This window comes from Alligator mississippiensis, chromosome 3 (genome assembly GCF_030867095.1).
Source record: "Alligator mississippiensis isolate rAllMis1 chromosome 3, rAllMis1, whole genome shotgun sequence".
In the NCBI taxonomy this organism is placed as follows: domain Eukaryota; kingdom Metazoa; phylum Chordata; order Crocodylia; family Alligatoridae; genus Alligator; species Alligator mississippiensis.
This window is the reverse complement of record NC_081826.1, coordinates 43,045,000-43,069,275: the sequence shown is the minus strand read 5'-3', so window position 1 is coordinate 43,069,275 and position 24,276 is coordinate 43,045,000. Positions and strand designations below refer to the sequence as shown.

At 43.7% G+C, this 24,276-nt stretch overlaps 2 protein-coding genes across 3 annotated transcripts in view; one reads left to right on the top strand and one right to left on the bottom strand.

Annotated features, from left to right (window-relative positions):
- Nucleotides 1–4,872, top strand: part of INTS8 (integrator complex subunit 8) — a 47,445-nt gene extending 42,573 nt beyond the window's left edge. The window contains exons 23-27 of the mRNA XM_006273945.4: nt 544–594; nt 3,702–3,775; nt 3,859–3,923; nt 4,291–4,334; nt 4,585–4,872. Of these exons, the coding sequence (XP_006274007.1) occupies nt 544–594; nt 3,702–3,775; nt 3,859–3,923; nt 4,291–4,334; nt 4,585–4,701 (351 nt within the window). The 3' untranslated portion in view covers nt 4,702–4,872. The remainder of the gene's footprint in view (nt 1–543; nt 595–3,701; nt 3,776–3,858; nt 3,924–4,290; nt 4,335–4,584) is intronic.
- On the bottom strand, nt 4,728–22,493 carry CCNE2 (cyclin E2). 2 transcript variants are annotated; one of them, XM_059723874.1, is made up of 12 exons: nt 22,433–22,493; nt 20,923–20,961; nt 20,698–20,821; nt 20,431–20,490; nt 18,495–18,646; nt 16,649–16,784; nt 14,118–14,264; nt 12,820–12,915; nt 11,549–11,683; nt 9,758–9,869; nt 7,756–7,910; nt 4,728–6,325 (listed from the first exon to the last, which is right to left on the bottom strand). In XM_059723874.1, the coding sequence occupies exons 2-12, from the start codon at nt 20,934–20,936 to the stop codon at nt 6,224–6,226; spliced, it is 1,233 nt and encodes a 410-aa protein (XP_059579857.1). In that variant the 5' UTR covers nt 20,937–20,961; nt 22,433–22,493; the 3' UTR covers nt 4,728–6,223. The 2 variants fall into 2 exon arrangements, with proteins under 2 accessions (XP_059579857.1, XP_059579858.1); XM_059723875.1 differs by having other exon boundaries at nt 20,431–20,487.
- Nucleotides 22,494–24,276: the final 1,783 nt, after the last annotated feature.

The window sequence follows — 24,276 nt, the reverse complement described above, 5'->3', positions numbered from 1 at the left end:
GAATTTTCTGAGAGATGCCTTGAATCTAAAAAGGTTGAGAACCACTGCAGTAGGAGATCATGGCTTTGCCATGACCTGCCTGGACCTAAAGGAGAGTGATTAAATTTTTCCCTGGTTTGGAGATTTAGAAGCCAGCTGGGTTCATGCTTGTATTGAGGCAAGCAAATAGCTACTTTTAGTTTAAGGGGATGGGGGGAGGGGGAGTAGACAGGGAGCCAGGGCTAGGTTATCATAGTCTTGCTATCACTTCTACAACAGAAAAGCCATGTTTTTCCACATCACTTTATGTGAGTTTAGGTTGTTTAAGGGTTCCATGGATCTAAGGAGTTACCTATTCTGGGGCAGGGATCTTCTAAAATATGGCTAGGATGCTTTGGTGCACTGCAAAGCAAGTACTCAGTATACGGGGGGCGGGGTGCATTTTTCAGATAATATATGCTGTTCTCCAGTTCTTCAAGAATAAGTTGTCATTATGTGCTTAATGTAAGCATCAGCATTCTGGGAGCTATGTCATAATTGTCCTCTGCATTTTTTGTACCTTAGGTGATAAAAAGAATGATAAAATGCTGCTCTTTGCTCAACTGCCATACACAGGTAAGAGAGTAATCGGGCACCAGTGTCATATAGACCTATTTGTTTTTAAGTCAAACATTTTGACAAGGAGAGAGCAAACTTTGTCTTCAAAATCAAATTGTCAGTGTAAAAGCTGCTGTGGGTTCATAACTCTGCAATCAGAATGTAGTGGTAGAGCCTCCAAAGGAGCAGTAAAAACACTGATGTTGACTGAAGCTTACTGAGAAAAACTACCCTGCCCAGGTTTTATGTTCTTTTATTTAAATTCAGAGTTCTTTATACTCTGTTCCTCAAAAAAAACCAAAAAGCAAAAAAAAACCCACCACTCCCTCCCCTCAAAGAACAAGGGCTGATATAGAAACTAAGCACAACATGTTCCACTTGTGCATACACATACTTACTGTGTAAAGGCGTAATTAACTGAACTGCATAACAATCATAGTGCCACTGCCAACTTGTTGCTGTTGCTTATCTATGGAAAAAGCTACTATATACCCACTTCTCTTTTCCCCAAAATCAACTGGGGAAAATGGGGGTGGAGATATGTGAGGGAAGAAGACTCCTCAGGAAATTTGGTGGGGCAGAGTGGTGGCAATGGCAATTTTAATGCTGCCACCACTCTCTCCCCAACCCCTACCACTGGATCAGAACTGTGTGAGTGATTGATCTGCAGCTGCACTCAGCGCACTGGGTCTAACCCAACTTACAGCTCAGGACCCGGCATGTGGCTCCAGAGCCAGTGAGTGATTGAAGTCTGGGACCACATGCAGCCCTGGAGCGAGTGTACAGGGGTGGACCCAATACAGCCTTGGAGCTTCTAAGCTGGATCAGGCCAGCCCTGCTACATGGAATGCTGAATCAGGTGCATAGTCCCCAGCCTCAGAGACCCTAGACTCTGGGCAGTCCAAAAATAAGACTGTGTGGTTTATAGTCAGGGGGTGTGTTTATAGTTGAGTAAATATGGTATGTGCTACACCTGCTTTGCTTGAAGTACATAGTATTATTCAGCCCTTCTGTCTGCTTTCTAACATAACTTTACTCCAGCTAACTGCCTAGAGATGGTGAAGGGGAAGCAGCTGTCAAAGGACTGTTATTAGAAGCTGGAGCTAATCTTAGGGCTGCATGAATAAGGAGCACTGTTTACATTGCCAGATAAGTGCCTATTTTAGGTGTAGGCAGACATTTTGGGTAGATGCATGTGAAACAAGGTTCTTGTCTCACCCAGACAAGGTTCTTTAGGGTGATTGCTCTGTATGTTGGTCCATGGGTTTCTTGTATGTGGTGGTTTGTATTTTACCATTCTGGATATTGATCATAGTGTCTAAAAAGGAAATGTTGGTGCTGATTTGATTTCCATCACAAATTCAGTAACCATCACCCCTCTCTCAGACTATCCAGAACGATAAAATAAAAACCACCATATACAAGAAACCCAGCAATCACCCTAAACGCACCGAGAAAGCTGTAATATACAGCCAAGCCCTTGGATACTACTGAACCTTCACTGAGAAGAATAGTAAGGTGACAGTTGCAGGTAATCTCAAAAGGGCTTTCACCCAATAAGGATGCTCCTCCAGCGAGAGAGATCATACATTTGAAAGAGCCACCTGGACATCACATAATTACTGCAGTACAGAAAGAAAATCCTCACAAATCGCATATAATTGATTTTGACAAATCATCCTTCTCTGGAACGTGTACAGAACATCCTCAAACAATTGCAATCCATATTAGAAGAAGACCCAATTCTTAAACATGTCTTTCCAGAACCACCCAATCTAGCCTTTAAACAAGCACTGAACCTTGCCAACCTTATCAGAAGCAAACTTCCTATGGCCCAAAGCACACTGAATGGATCCAGACCATGCCAGAACAAAAAACATAAAACCTGCCAACGCATCTCCACCACCCCTACGATAACTGCACCCTTCAACAGAACCATCACCTGGCTCTTATACCTGTACCTGCAGAAATGCAATACATCTCATCCAGTGCACCAAGTGCCCTGATGGAAAATACGTAGAAAAAAACAACACAGCAGAATGAACACAAACCAAAAAATCTGTCAAAGACAAAAATACCCAATCACCTGTGGTTGCACACTTCTCACAAGACAACCACTCTCTAATCTCTTAGTTCTGATCCTCAAAGGGAATTTACAAAACATCTTTTACAGGGGAGCCTATGAACTCTACTTCAGCAACCTACTGGATACAAAAAATAATGAACTAAATACAGATATTGGATTTATGGCACATTATAACCTGCCTGATATCTGATAACCCTAGGTAACCTGTCTGTTTTACCTGCTACATTCTTTTACCACCAGTTCAACATTTCCCTTTCACTACCCCCAACCTTTCTTACACCTATTGTCTTCTACCTCTCTGATCCTCACTGCCACACATCTGAATTTTCACAGAGCTGCATTTTGACTTCTATTCTGTCTGGGAGATCTCACAATCTATATGCATGAAGAAAGGTATTTGTGCCCAAAAGCTTGCAAAGAACAATTTAATTGATCTAATAAAAGATACTGCATCTACTCAAAGAATCTTGTCTGCCTTTGTCCTTAGACCAACATGGCTACAACCAACAACCCTACTTTAGGTAAGTGCATAGCCTCTTTTCAGCCCCAAGGCTATGCACGTAACCAGAATAGTGTCAAGCTGTAGAGGCAGTTCTTGCCAGAATTGACTGCACTTGGCAGTCCAGTTTGGTCTGTGACATGGTAGGGATTTGGATCAGGTCTGTCCCATAAGTGTCTTACTAAAAGGGAAGGAATTGTCACCCAGACTAAGGATAGAAACCCACTAGTCTCAGATTCCTAGAGAAGGCAAATTGCCACTTCTGGTGGTGGGAGAACTGGTCTGTGATTAAATCAGCCCTCTTGTTAGAGAAGTTCTATATTCCCTTCCCAAGTTCAACTTGGAAAAAAAAAAAAATTAAAGTTGTGCCCTGTTGTGGTCTTAAGAGCAAGTCTTCTGTTGCTCTCCTGTAGTAAAAAAAAAAAAAAGAAAAAAAAGTGAAAACTTGAGCTGGCATTGCCTGAGGGGTGCCTCCAAGCTAAGGGATACCTTGAGTCTAATAAGGTTAAGAATTATTGGACTAAATGTTCTGTCTTACAGGTAGCAATTTTGTGCCAGTTCCTCAGAGAAATAGACTATAAAACAGCATTTAAAGCATTACAGGAACAAAATAGGTAAGTGTTTTATTGACAATATGCACTTAATATCTTTACACTTTTAGATATAATATTGAGTTATTTGATATTCTGCTTTTCAGCCATGATGCCATGGATTCCTACTATGAGTACATCTGGGATGTCACCATTTTGGAATATTTGACATGTATCCTTTGGATTAGAAAGAATTGATACAAAGCAGCTGATAGGGATATGTAGATTTTTTAAAAATTACAGCTTTATCATTGGCATGTGACTTGTCAATTTCATATTAACAAGCTGAAAATGAATGTTACTTCCCTCTTCAGGGGTCTAAAGGATGGGGGTGAAGGAAGATCTTTTTAAGAAACATGCAGTGTAGTTGACTGACTTGTCTGGGAAAGGTTTGTTTCCTGAAAAATACTTGTACCTAAATCTGCTACAAGTTGTTCTTGCATTTTGATTGGGTATTTTGGAAATTGGCTCTAAGAACTGCCCTAGCTGTGATGTATGTATGCACACACAAGTACTTCCTTTTCTTGACTCTCCTTCAGATCTCCACCATAAGAGAGGAGAGACAGACAAGAGACAAATAGCAGTAAGTTAAAGCAATTCTTGTTGTGGTTGAGAGGTGTTTAGTTTTCACCCAAATGCTTTTATACATTTTTAGTACTCTACTATGCAGGTGTCCCATGGGTTTGTAGTTATAGCAAAGTTTACTTTTGTAGTCAAGTAGTGATGACTAGAGTGATAGCACAGACCATGTCATATAATGTGATATCCTGCTTTTAAAAATCAGCATTACTAGCAAAAGTTCATTCTTGGTCCCCTCTCTCTTGTTTTTAAAGATTAAAGCTATTGGCCAGACAGAACTGAATGCTAGCAATCCAGAGGAAGTATTACAGCTTGCGGCACAGAGACGAAAAAAGAAGTTTCTTCAAGCAATGGCAAAACTTTACTTTTAGTCTAATGCTAAAAGATTAAGAGGGTGTAGAATGGAAAACTTCAAACACTTTTATTTTTTACTCATTTGTTAAGAGTATTTAAAATTTTTATACAATATTTACAGACTGTACTCTCTTTTTTAGATATGAAATCTTACAATAAAAACCCTTATTTTACAAAACTATACAGAAGGTTGAAAATTTAGTTAATTTCACCATTTTTTTTTAACAATTTATTTGAAGAAGCAATGAAGTTGGGTAAGGCAATATTAGATCTTAATACAACTCAAGTGTTCATAGAAGCAGTTTTGTACATCATGGCAGTAAATATAGCATCACACACTAAGAAATGTTCTGTTTGGTCTACATCAACTTTGTAGTTGATCCACTACTGCACCCCTACTGTGGTCATCATTCCTCCAATTTGAGAAGCTCCTTTGCTAGATACTGTCCCTTTATAGAACAAAAGTTAAGCACCTCATGAGCTGAGGTAGTTGAATATTCAAAGGAGCATACAGTAGTTAATGCTGTTTAAACACTGGTAAGACATAACTCTACAGTACATAGCATTTTTCCTCCCAATACTTGTATTTTCTGAGTGGTTGCAGAATCTTAATGAGCTAGGCATACTCTTTATATACCTACTCCAGTTCTAGCTAAATGTCTATGTTTGAGTCAGTCTTGCTGTCAAGTAGATGACTTTTTCCTTCAAGAACTATTCCAGTTAAGTTATTTCAGCAGCAATATTTTTAGCTGTACATTTACCTGAGGTCAAGGATAGACTGGAGCTTGAAAACTAAATTTGCTAGAGCATCTCTTCAGTCTGCCCTAGTCCTAAAGCTATTTTAATCTGCCAGTTCACTGGTTTGATTCAAGTGTCCCAATGCATTTAGAATCAGTTATGGATTCAGTCTTTGCAGTAAGTAAACTCCACATGGCCCCTGACCCATGTAATCCCTAACCAGTAGGGATAAGACAAACTGGTAGACTTATACCACACACAGAGGAAAAAATGGTATTAGCAGAGATCAAGTAGAAACTCAACTATTTCAAGCGTATCACCATTAGGTAATATGTACAAGCTGTCTCCCTGGAATGATGTATAAGCTGCTGTTCCCGTTGTCCAAAATAACCTTTTATGGCTCTCCCCCATGAAAGTGGATCTGACATGTAAACTGAGTAGGCAGGACTTTTGAAAAATGGCTTATTGGACAACATAAATGAGTTGATGAAATCCATAATTAAACAAATTCATCATTTTAAATAAGTTCAACTTGGAACACTACTACTGTAGTATCAGTTTAGATCAGCAGGGATCTAGTCCAGCACCCTGTGTGGCATAGAGGAATTGCCAGTTTAACAGTTCAGAAAAGTTGCAGTTTGTAGAACAAACTTCCATCCATTGGTTCAACTTGTCTTTTACTACCATACATATCATGAGTGGCAGGATAGAGTAGCAGGTTAGATTCAGGTTTAGTGTAGTCTTGTACTGAAGCAGTCCTGCTTCTGAAGTTGTTCACATTGTAGGTCATTTCTACATGTTTCACTTCTTTTCTGTGCTTTTGGGGGGTGTTATTATTCCTCCTGTAGACACTGGGGATAGCTGTCCTAGTGCTGTAGAAGCCTCTCCACTATTAACGTCATCCTGTATAGTCAAAGAAACAACATGAATTGGTAATGGAGTAAGTACCTTCTTAAATAAGCCTTAATATTTTTGCCGAATTCTTAATTCAGGTTTTTTTTCCCCCCCTACTTGTCCTTAAGTTGCTGGAGCAGTTTCTTTAAAAAAAAAAAAAAAAAAGAGCGAGTCATCTTGATCGTTTAAGTTTTAATATCTCTTAGTATGAATAAGTGGTTGAAAATGGTTACTACCTGCATGGCACTTATTTCTAGCGTTCTAGGTTAAGAGCTGCCCATGCACTTGCTGCAGTCTGGATGAGGTGGGTGGGAGTCCATGCTACCACTGGGGAGCAGTTTATGCAAAGACAGACTTGCAGCATAACCATGGTAACAGGTAATCAAAAACTATAGAAAAAGTAAGGCTTGAAGGGACATTATGAAGACACTTACTCCAGCCCCTGGTCTAAGCTATTCTACTCTTAGGGGAAAAAAAAATCTTTCCAGAATGAAGATGTCACAGCCTCTAGGTAGGCTCTTCCAATGCATTAATTACCTTCATAATGAGACAGTTTACTGCATATCCAACCTAAGCTTGCCCAGCTGCAATTTAAGACCATTGTTCCCATTTGCAGCAGCCACCACAAGCAGTCTTATCACAGGGGTTGGCAATGTGTTTGGGCCAAGTACTGAAAAACCTGCTTCACCTGGGCTTACAAGATGTTGGCATGCCAGGGGTAGATGGCAGGGGAGATGTGAGGGACTGATCTGTGGTAGTACAGCCCTGGTCCCTTGCTGCATTATGTGCCTCAAGGCACATGCAGTCACTTTCAGCAGTGAGTTTGACCAGGACTTCAGATTTTGGTGCAGCCACTGTTGTAAGCAGCCTGGGTTTTTCATAGCAGGCCACAGCCCTGGCCCGGCTCATTGCCAGCAGGAGCTACACATAAGCTTAGGAGGAGCAGGGAAGGGGCAGTACTTTCATGTAGACCAGCAGTTCCCGATCTGTGGTACACAATAAACAGATTTACTTTAATTACTTGATATTACAAAAATTTGTTGGTGGTACTTAAGGTATTGTTTTAAAATTGGTGGTGTGCAATCTGTCAGTTTGGGAACTGCTGATGTAGACAGTATTCCTTAGCTTACTAAAGGGAAGGCCATGGAAACAGTGTCAGATGCCTGACTGAAATCCCTCCCCCTGCATAGAGTGCAAGGAGGGTCTAATGGGCATTTTTCCAAGTTCTTGGTATATGCAGATTTTCACAGAATGCAGCAGGATGTTTCTTTTTTGGTTGTTGAGCTGTAGTTGTAGCCAATGGACTCCCCAACCCAAAGCAGTGACAAGAAAGATCTGCCCATTAAATCATTGCAAAATTTCCACCAGTTCTAGGGAAAACAGTGAGTTTTAGCTATGGTAGCCCAACTACCAAAACAAAGCCAACACACAATACATACCAGCATGTCCAAGTAATTTGTATGGGTTTGAATATTATGTACATCTTCTACTGCAACCTTCTTAAAATTCTTCAGTTTCACTGGGGCTTTTCTTGCCACTCTAAAAAAAGGGACCATCCACGCAACACATTCTGAAATACCATCCCAATCTAAACCTACAGGGCAAGTAAAAAAAGATTACATACACAATAGATCTGCACACATTTCATGTCAGCTTGCATATATCTGCACTGTACATCTGTCCTCTCCACCCACTGTTCTGACAAGACAATTCAGAGATCCATCACCTGTGCAACTTTTTTCCCCCCTTGTGGATACCTCTAATTATTCATGCAGCAGCCCTCTGCACTTTTTTTTTTTTTTTTTTTTTTTTTTAAGTCAAGTACTTGCATGAGGGTCAATGCATGGAATGATTTGGTTGCAAAAATAAAAAGGCAAGATCCAAGTTTTTTTTGTAGATTAAACAACAGCAATGGATGGCTATGACCAACTTACAGGATAGGCATACATCCTAAAAGGCAGCTATACTGCATATTTTGTGAACACCAAGCTGGAATTTTTTCCCCCCAAAAGCTTTTTAAGTTCTTCCACCAGCCTACAATGACTGACTATATATTGCATATTAGCAACTTTGCACATGTTAAGAGCCACTAAGCTGTGTGCATCTATATGGAATTACAGCAGCACAGAAAAGCATGTTTCAAGATTTGTTTAAGACATTCTTTATCTACTAAAGGAACGGGCAGAAAATGGTAAGAGGGGAAAAAACAAAAAACACAGGTCTCCTGAGAAACTCTGATGAATAAGAGCAGAGCTCTTAGAGACCTCCACTCTTACTATTAGAGGTCTCACCACTTCCATTAGCAAAAGTTGTGTTCAACAGATGTCAAAATAGCATAGATAACCACTACACCTTTAATTATTTGGGGGGGGGGGGGGCAGAACTAAAACACACACAGGTCTTAAAGCAGCAGAGTAGGGATAAGTTCTCAGCCTGGAACATCCACTGAGTTACCTCATTTTGCCATCACCTGGATCGTTTACTTCACAGCCAATGACAGGACATTGATTTTAGAGGGAGTTTCATTTTTATAGTAGCCAAGTATTGACTAGCTTGGACCAGTTGTTAAATGATAGATTCTTTCTGATATTGTAATTTCTGCCTAACATTTACCATCTTAGCATTCTATTGATTAGACATCAGGATCTCAAAAATTATGTTGTTACCCTCCCCCCCCTTGCTATTGACTCCCTACCAGCCAGCCTCCCCCCAACAAAGATTAAAAACAACTCAAACCTGCCTATTAAAGGGCTTTGGGGTTAACTAGCCCACCCCCCTGCATTTTATTAGCATCTGAATTGAATGATTTTTCATACTATCACCCTACTTTCTACAACTTCCAATTTATCCTCCCCTGTACTATAGGAAAATATTCTGGGATGTCTGCTTTAGAAGAGCAATTTACATTTTATCATGCACTGCTATTGACAGCCAAGGAAGACTGAATGGAAACAGGTTAACACCTATAAGAACTACAAGAAATAGAAAAAAAAACTGTAAGAACTAGCGCTAGATCATGAGTTGCTAGTGACATGACACTAGTTGTATTAAAAGGGAGCAAAGGCAAGTAACTAGCAATATCAAGAGTTCCTAAAACTGTTTTCCCCCCTAAATATTGTGCGTTTGAGAATCTGGTTGGTTGGTTGTTAAAAAAGTTCTGGAAAAAATAAAAAATTTGCTCCCTACAGTTTTACTGGGGCTGCAAATATGGCAAGTAGACCCAAGATGGTACAAAAACTGAATACATCTCTCTCAGGCAAGGATGAGAAGTGGAGGGGGGGGGGTGGGGAAGGAAGTATATGAGCATGAACTATTTTTAAAGCCTATCAATTCTAATAGCCTTAGTTCAATTTGCTAGAAAATTGTACTGTTCCAAGAGTTCAAAAGTTAATTGTAACCACATGAGCCTTTAGGAGCCATCACAGCAACTGTCTACTTTACCTGAAGCTTTCTTAACTACTTCAACTGAGGTATAGTGGCAGAGCGCAGCAGCAGCCAGTGTCCTATACTGGAAGTCCAGAGAATTGACATCTAGAATACATAGGTCTAACAGCTGTGGAAACAATAAGGTTACAAAGTTTCTGTTATAACAGAGAAAGATTCCCAGAAGCATAGGATGAAGCCTACCACTACAAGGATACACTGTACCATGGTTATTATATTCAAACATGCACAAGCCAGTTAAAAGTTAGCCATCAGGATTTAAACTTTCAAAGGAAACTTTAACCTTGTGTTACAGACTAATGAACTAAAAGATACAGTGATACTAAGTTGCATTTGTTAAACAAAGTCAGTTTTCACATCAATTTTGGTTACCCCTTGGAAGCTTCCTGCATGTACACAAGATGTAGACAGCATCAGAATAAGGATCACTCTGAATTGGGGTGCAAAGTCATTTACTGTTCTGCTTACAGACTGATGAGAGCCATCCAAGACTATTTTGTATACTTCTACAAACTGAGATTGTAGAAGTCCAGGGAGGTATTAATCATAAATGCAAGCATATAGCAATTAAATCATCCCCATCCATAATTAAACAGATATTTTATATTGATTGCTAGAAATTGTTTGTACAGTGAACTGGCTTTTTCTCAGTTAACATCTTGCCTGGATAAGCCATTGTAGGCCTGAAAAGAAGAGTCCATAGGATCCAAATTATTTCAGGTTTCAAGATTTCTTTTCCCAGAATTCAATCTTATTTTCATATACCAAACTTGTTTACCCTATTATTTTTTACACCACTGACAAAAAGCCTTTATCAGTACATTCCTGAAGACTGGAACACCACCATGAATTTTTTTCATACTACATTTTATTTTCATTTATTGGTATGTAGCTTGAGTTCATATCTTCAAAACCTTTGCCACCCAAGTACATGCTTTGTGTTGCACTCTAGTCCTATGTACCCAACACTAAACAGACACCTATTGTTTAGTCCTACAGCATGGATTCCATAACTAGTTATGGAAAGACTAGTGCAAGGTTGTTAAAACCATCCAAGGAAGAAAAAAAAAGAGTCCACCATAGCAATTCTTAACCTTTCTAGACTCAAGGCATCCCTTGTACAATGCCAGTTCTTATTTTTCACTTGTTTTTGACTACAGAAAGATAAAGTGGTTCTACTGAAAGAAGCCACAAGATAGACAACAGGTCAGATTTTTGGTGGAACTATGGATTCTTATTTGCAAGATAAACCCAGAGATTAAGTCACATTTTCAATGCACACCTTAAAATGCTACTGTTGTATATAGCATTCTATGGCACCCTTGAAAGGATCTTAAAGGCACCCCTAGGTGTCATTGTACCCTTGCTGAGAATTACTATTATAAATATTTAGCAGACTGTTGATATTCAACCAACAGTAAGGTTTTAACCCCCCTTTTACACTGTAACATTAATCTATTTTATAAGGCTTGGTATGTTCTTGGAGATCTTGACATGGGGCCACCCATCTGGCCAACCACCCAGGGCCTCATGCTTTGGGAGGCCCCACAGAACAGCCGCAGTGACTCCACACTGCCACCAGCTTCATGTCCAGCCACTTGGCATCGTCCCCCCCTGAATCTAGCACATCCAACACTTCTTGCCCTCTGAATCTGCTGCCGGCTTCCTCATGTCCAGGGATGGGGCCCCGCACCCTGCTTGGGTCATCTCTGTTGACACATCAAATATACTTCTGTCCCCACAAAGGAACCCTAGTGGTGATGTGCACTAAATGAGATGACTACCAACCTGTGCTATCTGAATGAATTTTTCCTGAGAATACTGAGGTAGCAGCACTTTTGGAACATCTTTCAGAGCATCCACTTGAAGATAAAGATTCAGCCAGGAAATGATAGTCACTGGACACAGTTCCCATTTTAAAGCCTGCAAATAAACAACATTTAACTGCCCTAGAACTAAGAGCATAAAGCATTCTTGCCCCACAAAGTACAACTCCAGATCTTCTGCATCGGCTTCCCCATTTCCCATTCAATTTAGTTGCCTCCCTCCCCATTTAGGTTAGACCCAACTACCATGTTGGAGGTCTCAAAATGCCATCCAAGATCCCACATATAACTTCCATTTAAAAAGAACCAGAATGCCTCTCCTACCCCTCCTTTCACCATTACCAAGCAGATAATAATCCTTAAGCACAAGATGCCCACAAGAGGCAAAATATGCTCTCCACCAAGATATACCTAGTTCATTCATGGAGTGGAACAGGGAAGAGTGATTTATGTTCACAGTGGTTTCTGAAGTTTCAAAACTTGATTCTATTCACAGCGAAGAACCAAACATCTCTGCAAAACAGGAGTCTGCCCAGGCCAGGCAAGGACCCTTTTGCAGACCCAGGGCATGTCCTGATGAGTGCACATCTTAAGGGCCACACATTTCCCATGGGACAAACAACAGTGGCACATATGTCTCCGCACATGCCCCAGCATGTGTGGTCTAGCACATGGCAGTGACCCGGGTGGGACAGAGGAGGCTGGGGCCAGTACCTGGAATTCTTGGGGCCTCCCAGGACAGCCAAAGCCAGTCCAGCCAGGCTCCCTTTCTGGCAGCACACACTGCTGCCATGTGCACCACACTGATTTAGGGGCTTTTTTTTTTTTTTTTGACACCAGGATCTCCTATCGTCAGAAAGCCACAAACAAATTAACCATGCCATGCTGCAAATGAACAGTGCAAATGGGTTCACATGTGCTACTGCTTCAAGGCACTGCAAACTGCATGCGGGCCCTTTTTGGGACACGCCCCTGTAGTCAGTTATTTTTGTGGTTGTAGAGTAGCAAGGCAGGGTTATGGGTCACTTCTAAAGACTTACCAAGAGCTCAAAACCCAACCTTTTCTTGCAGAAGACAAAAATGAAGGGTTTCTGCAAGACAGTGTCTTAAATGAGCCCTTCACCCAATGGCAGATGCTAACTTAAAGTACCTTTTGCTTGTATTAGAAGAAAGTCATGAAATAAGTTGCTAAAATACAGCCATCACAACCAACTTGAGAGAGACTGTTGTTACCTTTAATATAATGAGTTCCATTCTTATGATATCATCTTCACTGCAAGCACCATCAGTAACATAGGCAAATTCTTGTATTTTAGGAGCATAGATTTCCTTTTTATAGGAGAAGGAAAGTTGTAAATATTAGAACAGTTCTGGATTCTGCAAAGAACTAAAAAAGGGCATTTCACAACTTTTCCCCACTATTAGAGATGACTTACCCTTTCAAACAAAATAAATACCATTCTTCAGCTATTTCTTATGATATAAAAACAAAGAAGTTTGTTTTTTGACTAACACATACTGGAACCTACACATGCAGAGATGGGTATAAAGTAGATATTCCAGATTCCATATATTTATTAGAACAAGTTTTATTCAGAGGGGAAATGTTGGCCAAAGGATTTGAATTGTTTCCTACTTATACTATTTTCATGTTCTATAGCCCTCACTTCATAGGATCATCCCAATGTAGGGCTGGAAGAGACTGATCACAAAGTCATCTAGTCTAGCCCCCTGCACAAGGCAGGGTCCTCCTTGACTAAAACATCCCAGAAAGTAGACAGACACTTGGTTATTTAAACAGCTGTAACAGACCAATAAAGCTGTTGTAAGTTACACCAATTACCATCCCATTTTCTAAGGCTTACTCTCTACTAGAAAAGCAGTGTCAATAAAGTTATCTTGGTAATATTATGGCAGTAACCTAGACAAAAGCCAGCTCACATCTGCCCTACAAAGTCTTGCTCTCACAAATTACACTGGTAAGAGTGAGAGAAAGTCAGACTCTAAACCAACAAAATTCCAGATATAAATTCAGCTAAGTTGATGAAGAAAGCCAACATAGTTTAAGCTGTGTTGCACATATGGTTTCTCCACCAAAGGACTGACAATTTTATGGGTGTGCACAGACAGTAGTTATACCTGGGGAGGTGGGGGGCATACCATTTGTGAGCAAAATAGATGATCCACTGGTTCATCTGCCTACCCCAATCATGCATAAGTGAAGCAGTGATTTACCCAACAAGACAGGTGGTAAAATATATTGTGGTAAGTGGGAGTTAAAAACCACAAAACAGTAGTTAGGATTCAGCTGAATCATGGTAAGCCCTCCCTTTAAGCAGTACAATTATTTTTTCTGTCTTCACCCAGGCTTTACTTGTATTAATACCAGGTTCAAAACACTCTGAAGTCTTGTGTTGATAACTCCTCTCCCTCCAAAATAATTATAAAAAAGTTCTAATAAAAAAAAATAAAAAAATAATATATCACATTATTCCAGCCAGCAATATAGAACTCCACACACAGCAACTTACCTCAAGTTTGGAAGCAATGAATAATGAGGTAATTCCTATAAGCTGAAGCATGTTCTTATTGATATTTTTTTGTGTCAACATGAACCTATCAAAAAAGTCTTGAGCCAGGTAGAAGGTTTCCCTGTGAAGTGCGTATACTTCACAGACCTAGGAACAAAAAGCCCAACACAAATTTTAGTTCAAACACTTTTTGGAAAAGCTTGATGATTTCTTCCCAGCATTATGCTTTCTAACACGTTTAGTGGTCAGTGATCTTTGTCCTTGACATGTGCTAAAGGTAGCCATGTTTACAATATACTGGATGGAGGGGTGGGGGGGAACAATCACTACAGAAGTTCAAACACAATACATCTCTCTGGGTTCCACAAGGTCCAAAACTGCTTAAAATGAAAATAGAAGCAAAAGCCAAAACAAAACAATATTGGTTTAAGATCTAGTTTGCCTTCAAATTTAAAAGCTGTATGTAGAGCTACTCGCATTTTCCAACAATTTGTCCAAATAATTTCTTGAGCCCTAAATAATTGTTCAAATCTTCTCAAGAGTGACATGTTTTAACTAAACTCAAGTAGAACCCTTCCTGAAGAGACAATTCCTTTAAAAGCATGCAAGCTAAGTTGTATAGCTAATATTCAGTGGGACATGAAAAGAAGTAACTTGCAGATTTAACATTTACTGCTGTACAAGCCAAGGAGCTTGCTTACTAATGCTTCCATATTTTCTGCAATACAGTGACTTTGTAAGAAGAGCCACAAGTTAGCAGTATGCATATTGGGGGGGGGGGAAAAAGGGAGGTGGCACCAGGATGGAGGGAAAGAGGGGAAGCAATAAGCCACCTTTCTGCATCACATTCTGCACATCCACCCACAAAGGCTCTGTATGTACTCACCCACTCAGCCCTCCACTAAGTTTCCTGCCGTGGCTGATAATGGCAGGTAGATAAAGTTTAAACAAGGTATAGAGGACTACCATAACTTTAACCAGGATATGGAGCACTGCTGGAGCAGTGGTGTTCAGCTGAGGTGTTAATCAAGTTGGGTAACCTCTTAGCAATAGCCAATTCAACAGTAGCCAAAAATGAGCCAATTCAGAGATGATGGAGAACATTATATTGGGAATGAATGGTCAAGTCATACAATTTGCATAACTTTATGTTCAGGTGTATAACTTCTTTCCTCCAAGTATTTCAACACTTGCCAGTAGTGTAAGTCCCCTGATGATAGCAACAGTGGAGTTCAGATCTAAATAAGGGCAACGATGGCTACCAACTCCAATAGCCCCCTGCCTGGGGCATTTAACAGCATGGAATTTACCAACATGCAGTCACTGTAACTCAAGATCTACTATGGGCAGCAACAGCAAGACAGTCTTAACAAAAGGTCTTGCAAAATAGCCAACCCTGCTCTAGAACAGCAGTCTACCATCCAACCCACAAGCCTCCCATTGGGTCTGGAAATTTGACAGTAGGGGAGTGGTGGCAGTGTTGAACTGCCATGGCTGTGTACAGAGACTTAGAAACTCAACTCCCTTCCAAAATGAATTTTTTTTTTGTATAGATGGAGGGAGGAGCTACATTTGCTCAAAGTGCATTTTGTTAGCTTCCCAAGCTACAGCAGTTAGCACTTACACTGCATCCCCACTGCCAAAATTTCTAGACCCATGGGCAGCTCTACAGGCTGCACCTGTGGCCCCATGCACTGGATCTGCATGGTGCATCCCATGCACCCCTGCACAAGATTGGGCTGGTGTGCAGGGTTGTTCAATGACAGGAACCAGCACACCAGATCTCACTCGCAGACCAATCATATGATGCTAACTCCGTACTGGATCTGGCCTACAGACTGAATGCACCCATGGGATCTGGCCCACAGACTAGCTCCATACCACTCATCCAGCCTGCAGAGCCAGAAGGCTGAGCCCTACTATTCTAAGAAGGATTTCCCACACAAATAATCTTTCAAGTGGTTTGGCTGCCAGCATGGAGCAAGTCGAAACTGTCCCAAACATGGTACAAACAGAACAGACAAAATGTATTTTAAGCAATACAACACCCACCAATGCCAAATCAATTTCAGAGGTGAGTTGAGGTAAGTTTTTCCACACAGATGTCAGCATAAATAGGCCTTTAAAAAACAAACTCTGATCTTTAAGGCCTTGTAGACATTGCAGCAACTAGTTTGCCAAATGGTACCATAACATTACTCCCCACAGCTTTGATACACTTTAGGGACTTGGTTATGGTTGCATGTGTGCGCTGCACCATGGTGCCTTAGAACAGTTATGAAATGTTGAAAAAGTTACTTTTGCACTATTTTAACAATTAGCATGGTCATCAACCATAGCAAAGAGCCCTGGACACAAGTCATTCATGGGAGATAACACAAGACTACTGTTGCTTAAATTTTGCAAAACGTGTGCACCATTTACATTTATAGCATATTCTGTTACTGATACTTTCTTTAAACTATTATTTTTGCCACTACACCAATCTGTTTAACAGCCATAACATAACATAACTTTGAAAAAAAACACACCTCCAAGAGCCAGTCCAGGAGTATTGACCTCATGTGTGGTTGCAAATTAGTGTGTAGTGACGTAAAGTGTTTGCAATGAGCATATTTGTTCTCCTTCTTCAGGATATTGAGCCATACATCTTTGGAGTTTCCCCAGCTATGGAATACAAGTCACAGGAAGCTTTGAGAAATCATTTCTTGACGCAAAGTACACAAACATGCTTTATTCAAAGTATTAGCTAATGGATGCATCTACACATTGCCCTACAGTGATGTTGTTGCTGCACTGTGCTTTAGTACTTCCTTTTGGAAGAACTAAAAGCACGGCATAGTAACTGCCTGTACTGTGCCGTACACATGGTGCTATCACTTTTAGCAGCTACTTTGCCAGTGGCATGCTATAAACAGGGGAGCACACCGCTACAGCGAAGTAGTTGCTGGTCACATGTAGATACCCATGGATGCTATGTTGCCATAGCACATCACTATAGCAACATAACATCATGGGTAGATGTACCCTATATGCAGTAAGATTTTAGAAAGAGGAAAGTAAGTGGCAAAAAATATTTTGGGTAAGAAATATTCTGAGCAGTGCAATACAAGCACACTTCTCATTGCTTTAATAAAAAAAAAAAAGAAGTCACAGAAAGATGCATTCGCTTATTTATTTTTAGAATCATTAAAAAAAAGTGGATGGAAGGGGCCTCAGAAGGTTATTTAGTCCAAGCCCATGATTAAGGCAGGATCATACTCATCTAAAACTATCCTAGACAGGTTTTCAAGAACAGATTTAAAAAAAACCAAAACAAAACAAACAAACAAACAAAAAACACAAAAAAAAAAACAAAAAACCCACGCTTTGAACCAAACACTCCCAACATGACTGTCAGACAGTAGCTGAAACATCAAAAACACCCTTTAATTTGTCACAGGTAAAGCAGAGGGATGAGGGTACTCTCAATGTCCTGTCACTGTAAAGACAGGCAGTAATTGATTATAATACTTTCAAGCAATCCAAGGATGGCTAACAATCTTAAATTTAGCTAAGTGAAGAGTTTGAAAAATATTTCAGAATTAAGTAGTGTTGGAGTGATAGTGCAGCCATGCTGGTCCAAGGAAAAGTGTGAGAGGAAAGGATTTTTGTGGGTGATCTCTATTGGATAACTGCATGGTTGGGATAAACTTACAGAAGTTTGTGCAATGCAGTCCTTAAAAAAGCAGCACTGAATTTGAAAAAGTCTCTCCTCTCCCCCAACCATACAGTTGGTCCAATAAAAGATAACCACACAAAATCCTTATTTCTCTCTTATGAAATAAAAAGTTTTCACCAGAGAATGCAGCCATCTAAACAACCAATTTAATTTAACTTATTAGGGTTTTATATGGCTTGTCACACAATCACTAAAAAAGCTCCTCAACCATTGATCACATCTTAAGTGATGTCTTCGGTTTCAGTGTCTATGCCAAACAGCAGTAGAGTAAGAGCAACAGGACTAGTCAGTTTCACTGCGACATGGAAAATTCTAAATAGCAGCAGCCAAATCATGTTCTATTTCACGAATGAGAATCTATTGCACTCAAGGTTTTCTAGATGGATAGATTCCAATAGTGCACTCATTTATTTGCTATATTAAAAATGTGCAAGTGACCAGATGAATCTTACTATCAACCTTAAGTAGTCTTTGGTATTAAGCCATGGGAAAATGGCTCTTATTAGGAAGACTGATGTTAAAAAAAAAAAAAAAAAATTAAAAATCCAGTGTCACAGGAAGAACAGGTGGTTTAACCCAATACTGGGCACCATTATAATAGGTTTCACAATGTTGATTTACCCCAATTCATAAGCAGCAATACATAAGTAACTTACTTAAGTTCAGGCAGAGGGGATGGGTTTATGAAGAGGTTTCTGAACCTATATTTTTTGAATCTGGAGAAGTCAGTGGTTACAGTTTCTTTGTGAGGTGTTTCAATAATTATGCAGGGGGAGATGCCTCCTGTTATCGTGGGTGACCAACAGCTCTGAAAAATAAATAAAGAGAGACCTTTTAGGTGCCGACTTCAACTGCCTCGCTTGTTTTCAAGACACAAAAGTAGCAGAGAGATTATATTTTTTATTCAGTAATTTTTTATTTGTCCTATTGCATGATAACCAATTTATCCTTCAACATCCTTTTATACACTAGAATATAAAAAGCACAAAACAAATTTTAAAAAGTTCACTGAACCTTCAGAACTAAAAACTGATTAATTCAAGCATTCCAGGACACAGGATTAACACGCTGAAAGATTAAAAACAAAATAGTGACTTCCTAATCAAGATGGAGACAGCATATGTGCAATTCTAATAAATCAAAAGCAAGCTAGCTTTGGAGACTGAATACTTGGTTATACATGATACGTGAACCAACTACTCCATTGCTTGAATCAGTTTAAACTGTAATATTCACAACAGTTGCATTAACAACATTGTAATGGATACCATGGTCTGCTAATCCTCCTCCCAGAGGAAAGACAGATAGGAGGAAGAAGGGAAAAAAAAAAAAGAGCGAGCTACTCCATTTCCTATTATCCTCTAGCTGGGGAGCATGGAGGGGAAAAATAACTAGTGCCGAGCTCCAGGGCCATATATCCACTGGGAACAGCAGCTATAGACCAACTCTTCAGCCTGCCAAGGCCCAAGTATGGGATGAAAAACAAAGCAATCACTCCAAAAGAGGGGGAACAAAGTAATTCATGCAGAAAACCTTCAGGTAAACCGATATTCATGTCTTAATTTTTAATTAAAAAAAACTTTCCAGTGATTATTTCCTTCTTGTGTAAAGATGTTTCAAGCGTGTGGAACACACACACACACACACACACACACACGAGTGTTTCAGTAAAAAAATATCCCTTAAAAATGAGGACATAACTGTGGTTACTCTGTCAGTGAGCAACTTGATATCCAACAATTAGATGCATACTCCCCAACTCCATCCCACAAACATGCATCAAGCTCCACTGACCCACCCTAGAACAGTTTATTCTACAAAATATTGCATGTGAAGGATGTGCACGTAGACATACCCCAGACACTACCCTGTTTAGCAAGGTTATTTCCTTTGGCTACAACTTTTGTATTTAATAGCACCTATTATCCCAGGGTCTCAGGACATAGCACTACCATCAGACAGTTTAGCTTCACAGCACTCCTTTAAGCTCAACATTACTCCCCTAGTTTTCATAAGATAGATTCTGACTTTCCCAAGATCATAGTCAGACCTTGTCTACATGAAGAGGATTGTACTAGTTTAAAACAGGAGATATGCATTTTCATCTACTTGAAATTAAACTGCTCCACATCTTATTTGGTTTATTTCAGGTTAAACTGATGCTTTACCAGACTTCAGCAAAAACAAACTTAACTTAAATAGAAACAGCTCTTTTTATCTGCCTAACAACATGGATTTAAGACTATTGTTTAGGTGAAATCAGTGCACTTTTCTTGTTTAGATCAGGCCTTAGGACTTTGCTGTTCCAGAAAAAACTCATTGTGTAGATTTAGAGTCCAGACATTTCTTTTTAAATTCAAACCTTACATTTATTTTGGAATAGATTTAATGTGCAGATAAAGCCATCTGTGGCAGAGCTCAGTATAAAACCCAGGAGTCTTGTGCTTTAACCACTGTGCTCTCCATTGCTAAATGGCAGAAGCTTCCTCCAATCCAACTGCCATTTTCAATTTGCCCTTTTTGTAGGTGGGGTGGGTGGTTGCTGACTCCCACACCTAGCTCCAGTCTATTTTGTATGTAGGAATGCCTTACCTTAATTTCATATTGATGCTTCTTAGTGACTTTTTCATCATCTTTTTTCTGAAGATCCTGCTGAGAAGAGAACAGTCAGTTGATTAGCACCCAGCCATTATAGCTTCATATACAATAAGGGACACATTTTTACCACCGTTCTTGAAATGCTTCCTAAATCCATCTTCTACTGGAAGAAGTAAGAGCTCTTCCTCCCTGCCATAGCCTACACAAGGCAGAGGCAATCATGCTCATTTCTAGGGTCTAAAAATGAATCCGCCTGCTCACCTCTGCCACTTTCCGTTTTTTGGTCTGGAGAGACTCTGGCGCCTGCAGCTCTTGAGGAAACTCTTCCTGACACGGTGGTGGTGGTGGTGGCGGCGGCTGCTGCTGTTTGGCTTGTAGGCGGCTACTGCAGGGGGCAAGAGATACAAAAAGACATGTATTGCATCAAGAGAACTGCTGCTGGGAAACGGACCCCAATTAATTTGGTTACTATAAAATGACAGTTACCTGCGTCTTGACATCTTCTTTGGATTGTGGATTCCCTTCCTGGAATGAGGAAAAGACCTTTACTTCTTAGGCACAATGGAAACAGTAGGACAAACCAGAATGCCGGACTCAAGGTCTTGCCAGCGAGACATGTACCTTTCCCGTCCTCCACACTGCCTTCCCCACCATGATGCATTAGAGGCAAAATATTTTACTAGAGAACATGTGCTCAAGTCCACACAGGCAGCTCCCATCATTCCATGGCCATATCAATCATACAAAGCAGCCAGAAACCTCGGTGCTTAATGAGGGTCACGCATGGAGCACCCTGTCAGTGCTGCAGCAAGGCAGGGGTGAGCAAGGCAACCGCCCCAGGTGCTGAAGTGAAGGGGCACCCATAGGCACTGCCCAGATGGGGTGGGGTGCAGGACAGAGCTGTGAGCAGCTCATTTTCATAAGGTGATGGGGAGGAAAAGACAGCTCCTACCACTACATACACTCCTGGGCAAGCATGGGGTGGGGGTGGGGGGGGCATGTGCCTCCTGGATCTGTATGCCTGCAAGGGCAGGCTGCCTCCAGGGGCTTGCCCAACACTGCTTCCACTCAATGAGGTGCCTGGTGCCAGGGCATGGCTGGCCCTGGTACTGCTGAGGTGCTGCCGGCAGAAGCTCAGCACCTGGCCCAGGTCTCCAGAAGAGCAGCGAGTGCCAGGGGGACACTGGCCAGGAATGCAACTGGGGAGGGGGCATGTGTAGAGCAGGGCACTGTGGAGACATGGGGGGAGGGGGGACTCCCTGTGCCCCGATCACTGGTGCAGGGAGGAGGCATGTGCCCCCCGTTTCTATACGGGCTGGCCCAGCCGGGACCCCCGGCGATGCAGGTCCCCGCCCCGGCCGGCCCCGCGCTCTGCGCCGCCGCGGGAAGCTGGGGCCGCCCGAGCGCGGGTTCCTTCCGCGCCAATTCGCAGAGCGCGGGGAGACGGCGGCGCCTGCGGGGCCGGGCGGGGGGGGGGGGGGGGGCAGCGCCGGCCGCCCCGACCCCACCCCGGGCAGCATCCCCGAGCCTAGGCACGCGGCTCCCCCCGCCCGCCCAGCCAGCAGCCCCGTCCCGCTCCCGCGGCGGGTGGGGGGGAAGGGCCCGCGGCTGCCAGGGCGCGACGTGCCGGCACCTCCCGCCTTCCCGCGCCCCGCCGCTCCCGCGCTCCCTGCGCCGCCTCGGGGCAGCCGCGGCCCCATCCCCATGCCCGCCCGTAGGGCGCCCCCCGCCCAGCTCCCCCCACCTGCAGCGCGGGCCGCCCCCACCCCTGGGTGCGGGACTGTGGCCAGCCGGCCGCCCGCACCCCCACTCCCACCCGCACCGCGACACGAGGGGGGCAGAGACCCGGGCTGGAGGGGGGGGTGAACTGACCGCCCCGCGCCTCCCTCCGAAAAAGTGCCTGAGCCGCTGCCGCCCGCTCCTGCCTGCCCCATCCCGGCCCCATCCGCATCCGCGCCCCCATCGCTGCCCCCAGCCCGCACGAGCCCCGCCGCACCTCAGCCCGCGCTGCCGGGTCCGCGCTGCTCAGCTGGCGCCGGCGCCAAGCCCCTATATATGGTGCCGCCCGGGCCCCGCGCATGCGCGCCCGCGCCCGCCGCTCAGCGCCCGCCCGCCCGCCGGCTCCGGCTGTCACTGGGCCCCGCCCCCCCCGGCCGCGGGCACCGGCGTCTCCGCCTCCAGGGCGCCCCGGCAGCCGCCTCTGCCCCCCGCTCGGGGCTGCCCGCGAGCCGGACCGGACAGCGCCGGGCCCCTGGCACTCAGGCCGGGCCGGGGGAGGGGCCGGCGGGGGTCCCGCCCCGGGGCGGGGCGTGCGGGCAGCGCAGCCAATGGTGCGGGGCGTGCGGGCGGCGCAGCCAATGGCGCGGGGCGACAGCCGGCAGCGTGGCGCGGAGGCAGAATGTAAACACGGCGGCGCCGGCGGCCCCGGCCCCAGCCCCAGCCCCGGCCCCGACCCCGCTCCCCCGCGCTGTGGCGCCCCGGCCGCCCCGCCGCGTCAGGCGCGAGCGGAGCAGCTGAAACCCGCCGCTTTCCCCGGCTGACACAAGCAGCATTGGCCGCTCTCAGCAGCGGCTTGTCTTGGAAAGCTCGGCTCGCTCCCTGCCCCCATCAACCCTCCTCCGTCGCAGGATTTCACTCACTGCATTGGGCAGCCCCCCGCCCCTGGGACACCGGCTGCGCTGGAAAAGCTGTAGCTGAACAGTGCCGGAGAGGAGAGGAGAGGAGAGGAGAGGGGCTTTGCAGAGGCACAGGCACAGCACGGGGCTGGCGCCATAGCTGTAGTACGGGTTTCCCTCGCGTTATGCACATACGTGCTGTACGTGAACGGCGCGTATCTCGCACGGGCGTGAAGGGAGCCCACTTGACAGTGTCACACGCGGGGAGGATACGGTCCAGGACCTCGGCTGTGCTGATCCCCAGACCCATTTCTACCGCTTTCACAAGACAATTTTGGTGCTCGCCAACAGCAGACAGTGCACACGTCAGAGACCATCCGAGCAGGATGCGGGGCCCAGGGCAAAAAAGCCTGTGCAGGCCCCAGCCAGAGACCCGAGGAAGTCGGCAGCAGATTTGAAGGGGAGGGGGTGCCGGGCGGCCAGGCATGAAGCTGGCCGCAGGGCGGAGTTGCCACAGCCGCTCTGCCTGGCTCCGCGGGGCCCCACAAAGCGCTGGGCCCAGGGTGGTCACCCCAATTTGCCCCTCCCCAGGGATGGCCCCGCACACAAGCACAGGGTGGGGTGAATGTTTAGTTGGTGTGAAGAGAGGGTGGTGAAGGGTGTTCAGTGTCAGACCCCACATCACTGGTAGGACGTGCGGCAACGTTACATCCATAGGAGATAAGCTAGCCGGACGCTTAGAAGCCATAATGGGCATGGCAACTACAGAAACACATGTCACAGACAACTAGAGAGGAGCACAGATCTGCACAGGAGACTATATTTTGGTACGCGTCACTCCCACAATGCACTGCACAAAGCAGCTGACTGCAGGTTTCCACCACACCGATCACATAAGAGTGAATTTACCTAGCTTATAATGAATTCTTGGTATAAAAAGGGTCATCGCATAAGAGTGAATTCACACATACAGAACCCGCATAAAGCGAGGGAAACCTGTATTAGGAGTGTCGCCAACAGATCAAGGGACGTCACACCTGGAGTCCTGTATCCAGGTCTAGGCCCCACCCTGCAGAAAGGATGTGGACGAATTGGAGAGAGTCCAGTGGAGGGAGTTGGGGCACCTGACTCCCAAGGAGAGGCTGAGGGAACTGGGCTTATGTAGTCTGGAAAAGAAAAGCCAGGGGGCTGGGAAGGAGGTTAATAGAAGCCTTCAACTACCTGA

Bases quoted from the DNA above. Each gene is read 5' to 3' on its own strand.
- CCNE2 (XM_059723874.1), bottom strand. The intron at 11,684-12,819 runs GTAACAACAGTC...GTTTATTTGCAG, and splicing joins TGGAACTCATTATATTAAAG to GCTTTAAAATGGGAACTGTG. The intron at 7,911-9,757 runs GTAAAGTAGACA...CTTGCCCTGTAG, and splicing joins AGTAGTTAAGAAAGCTTCAG to GTTTAGATTGGGATGGTATT.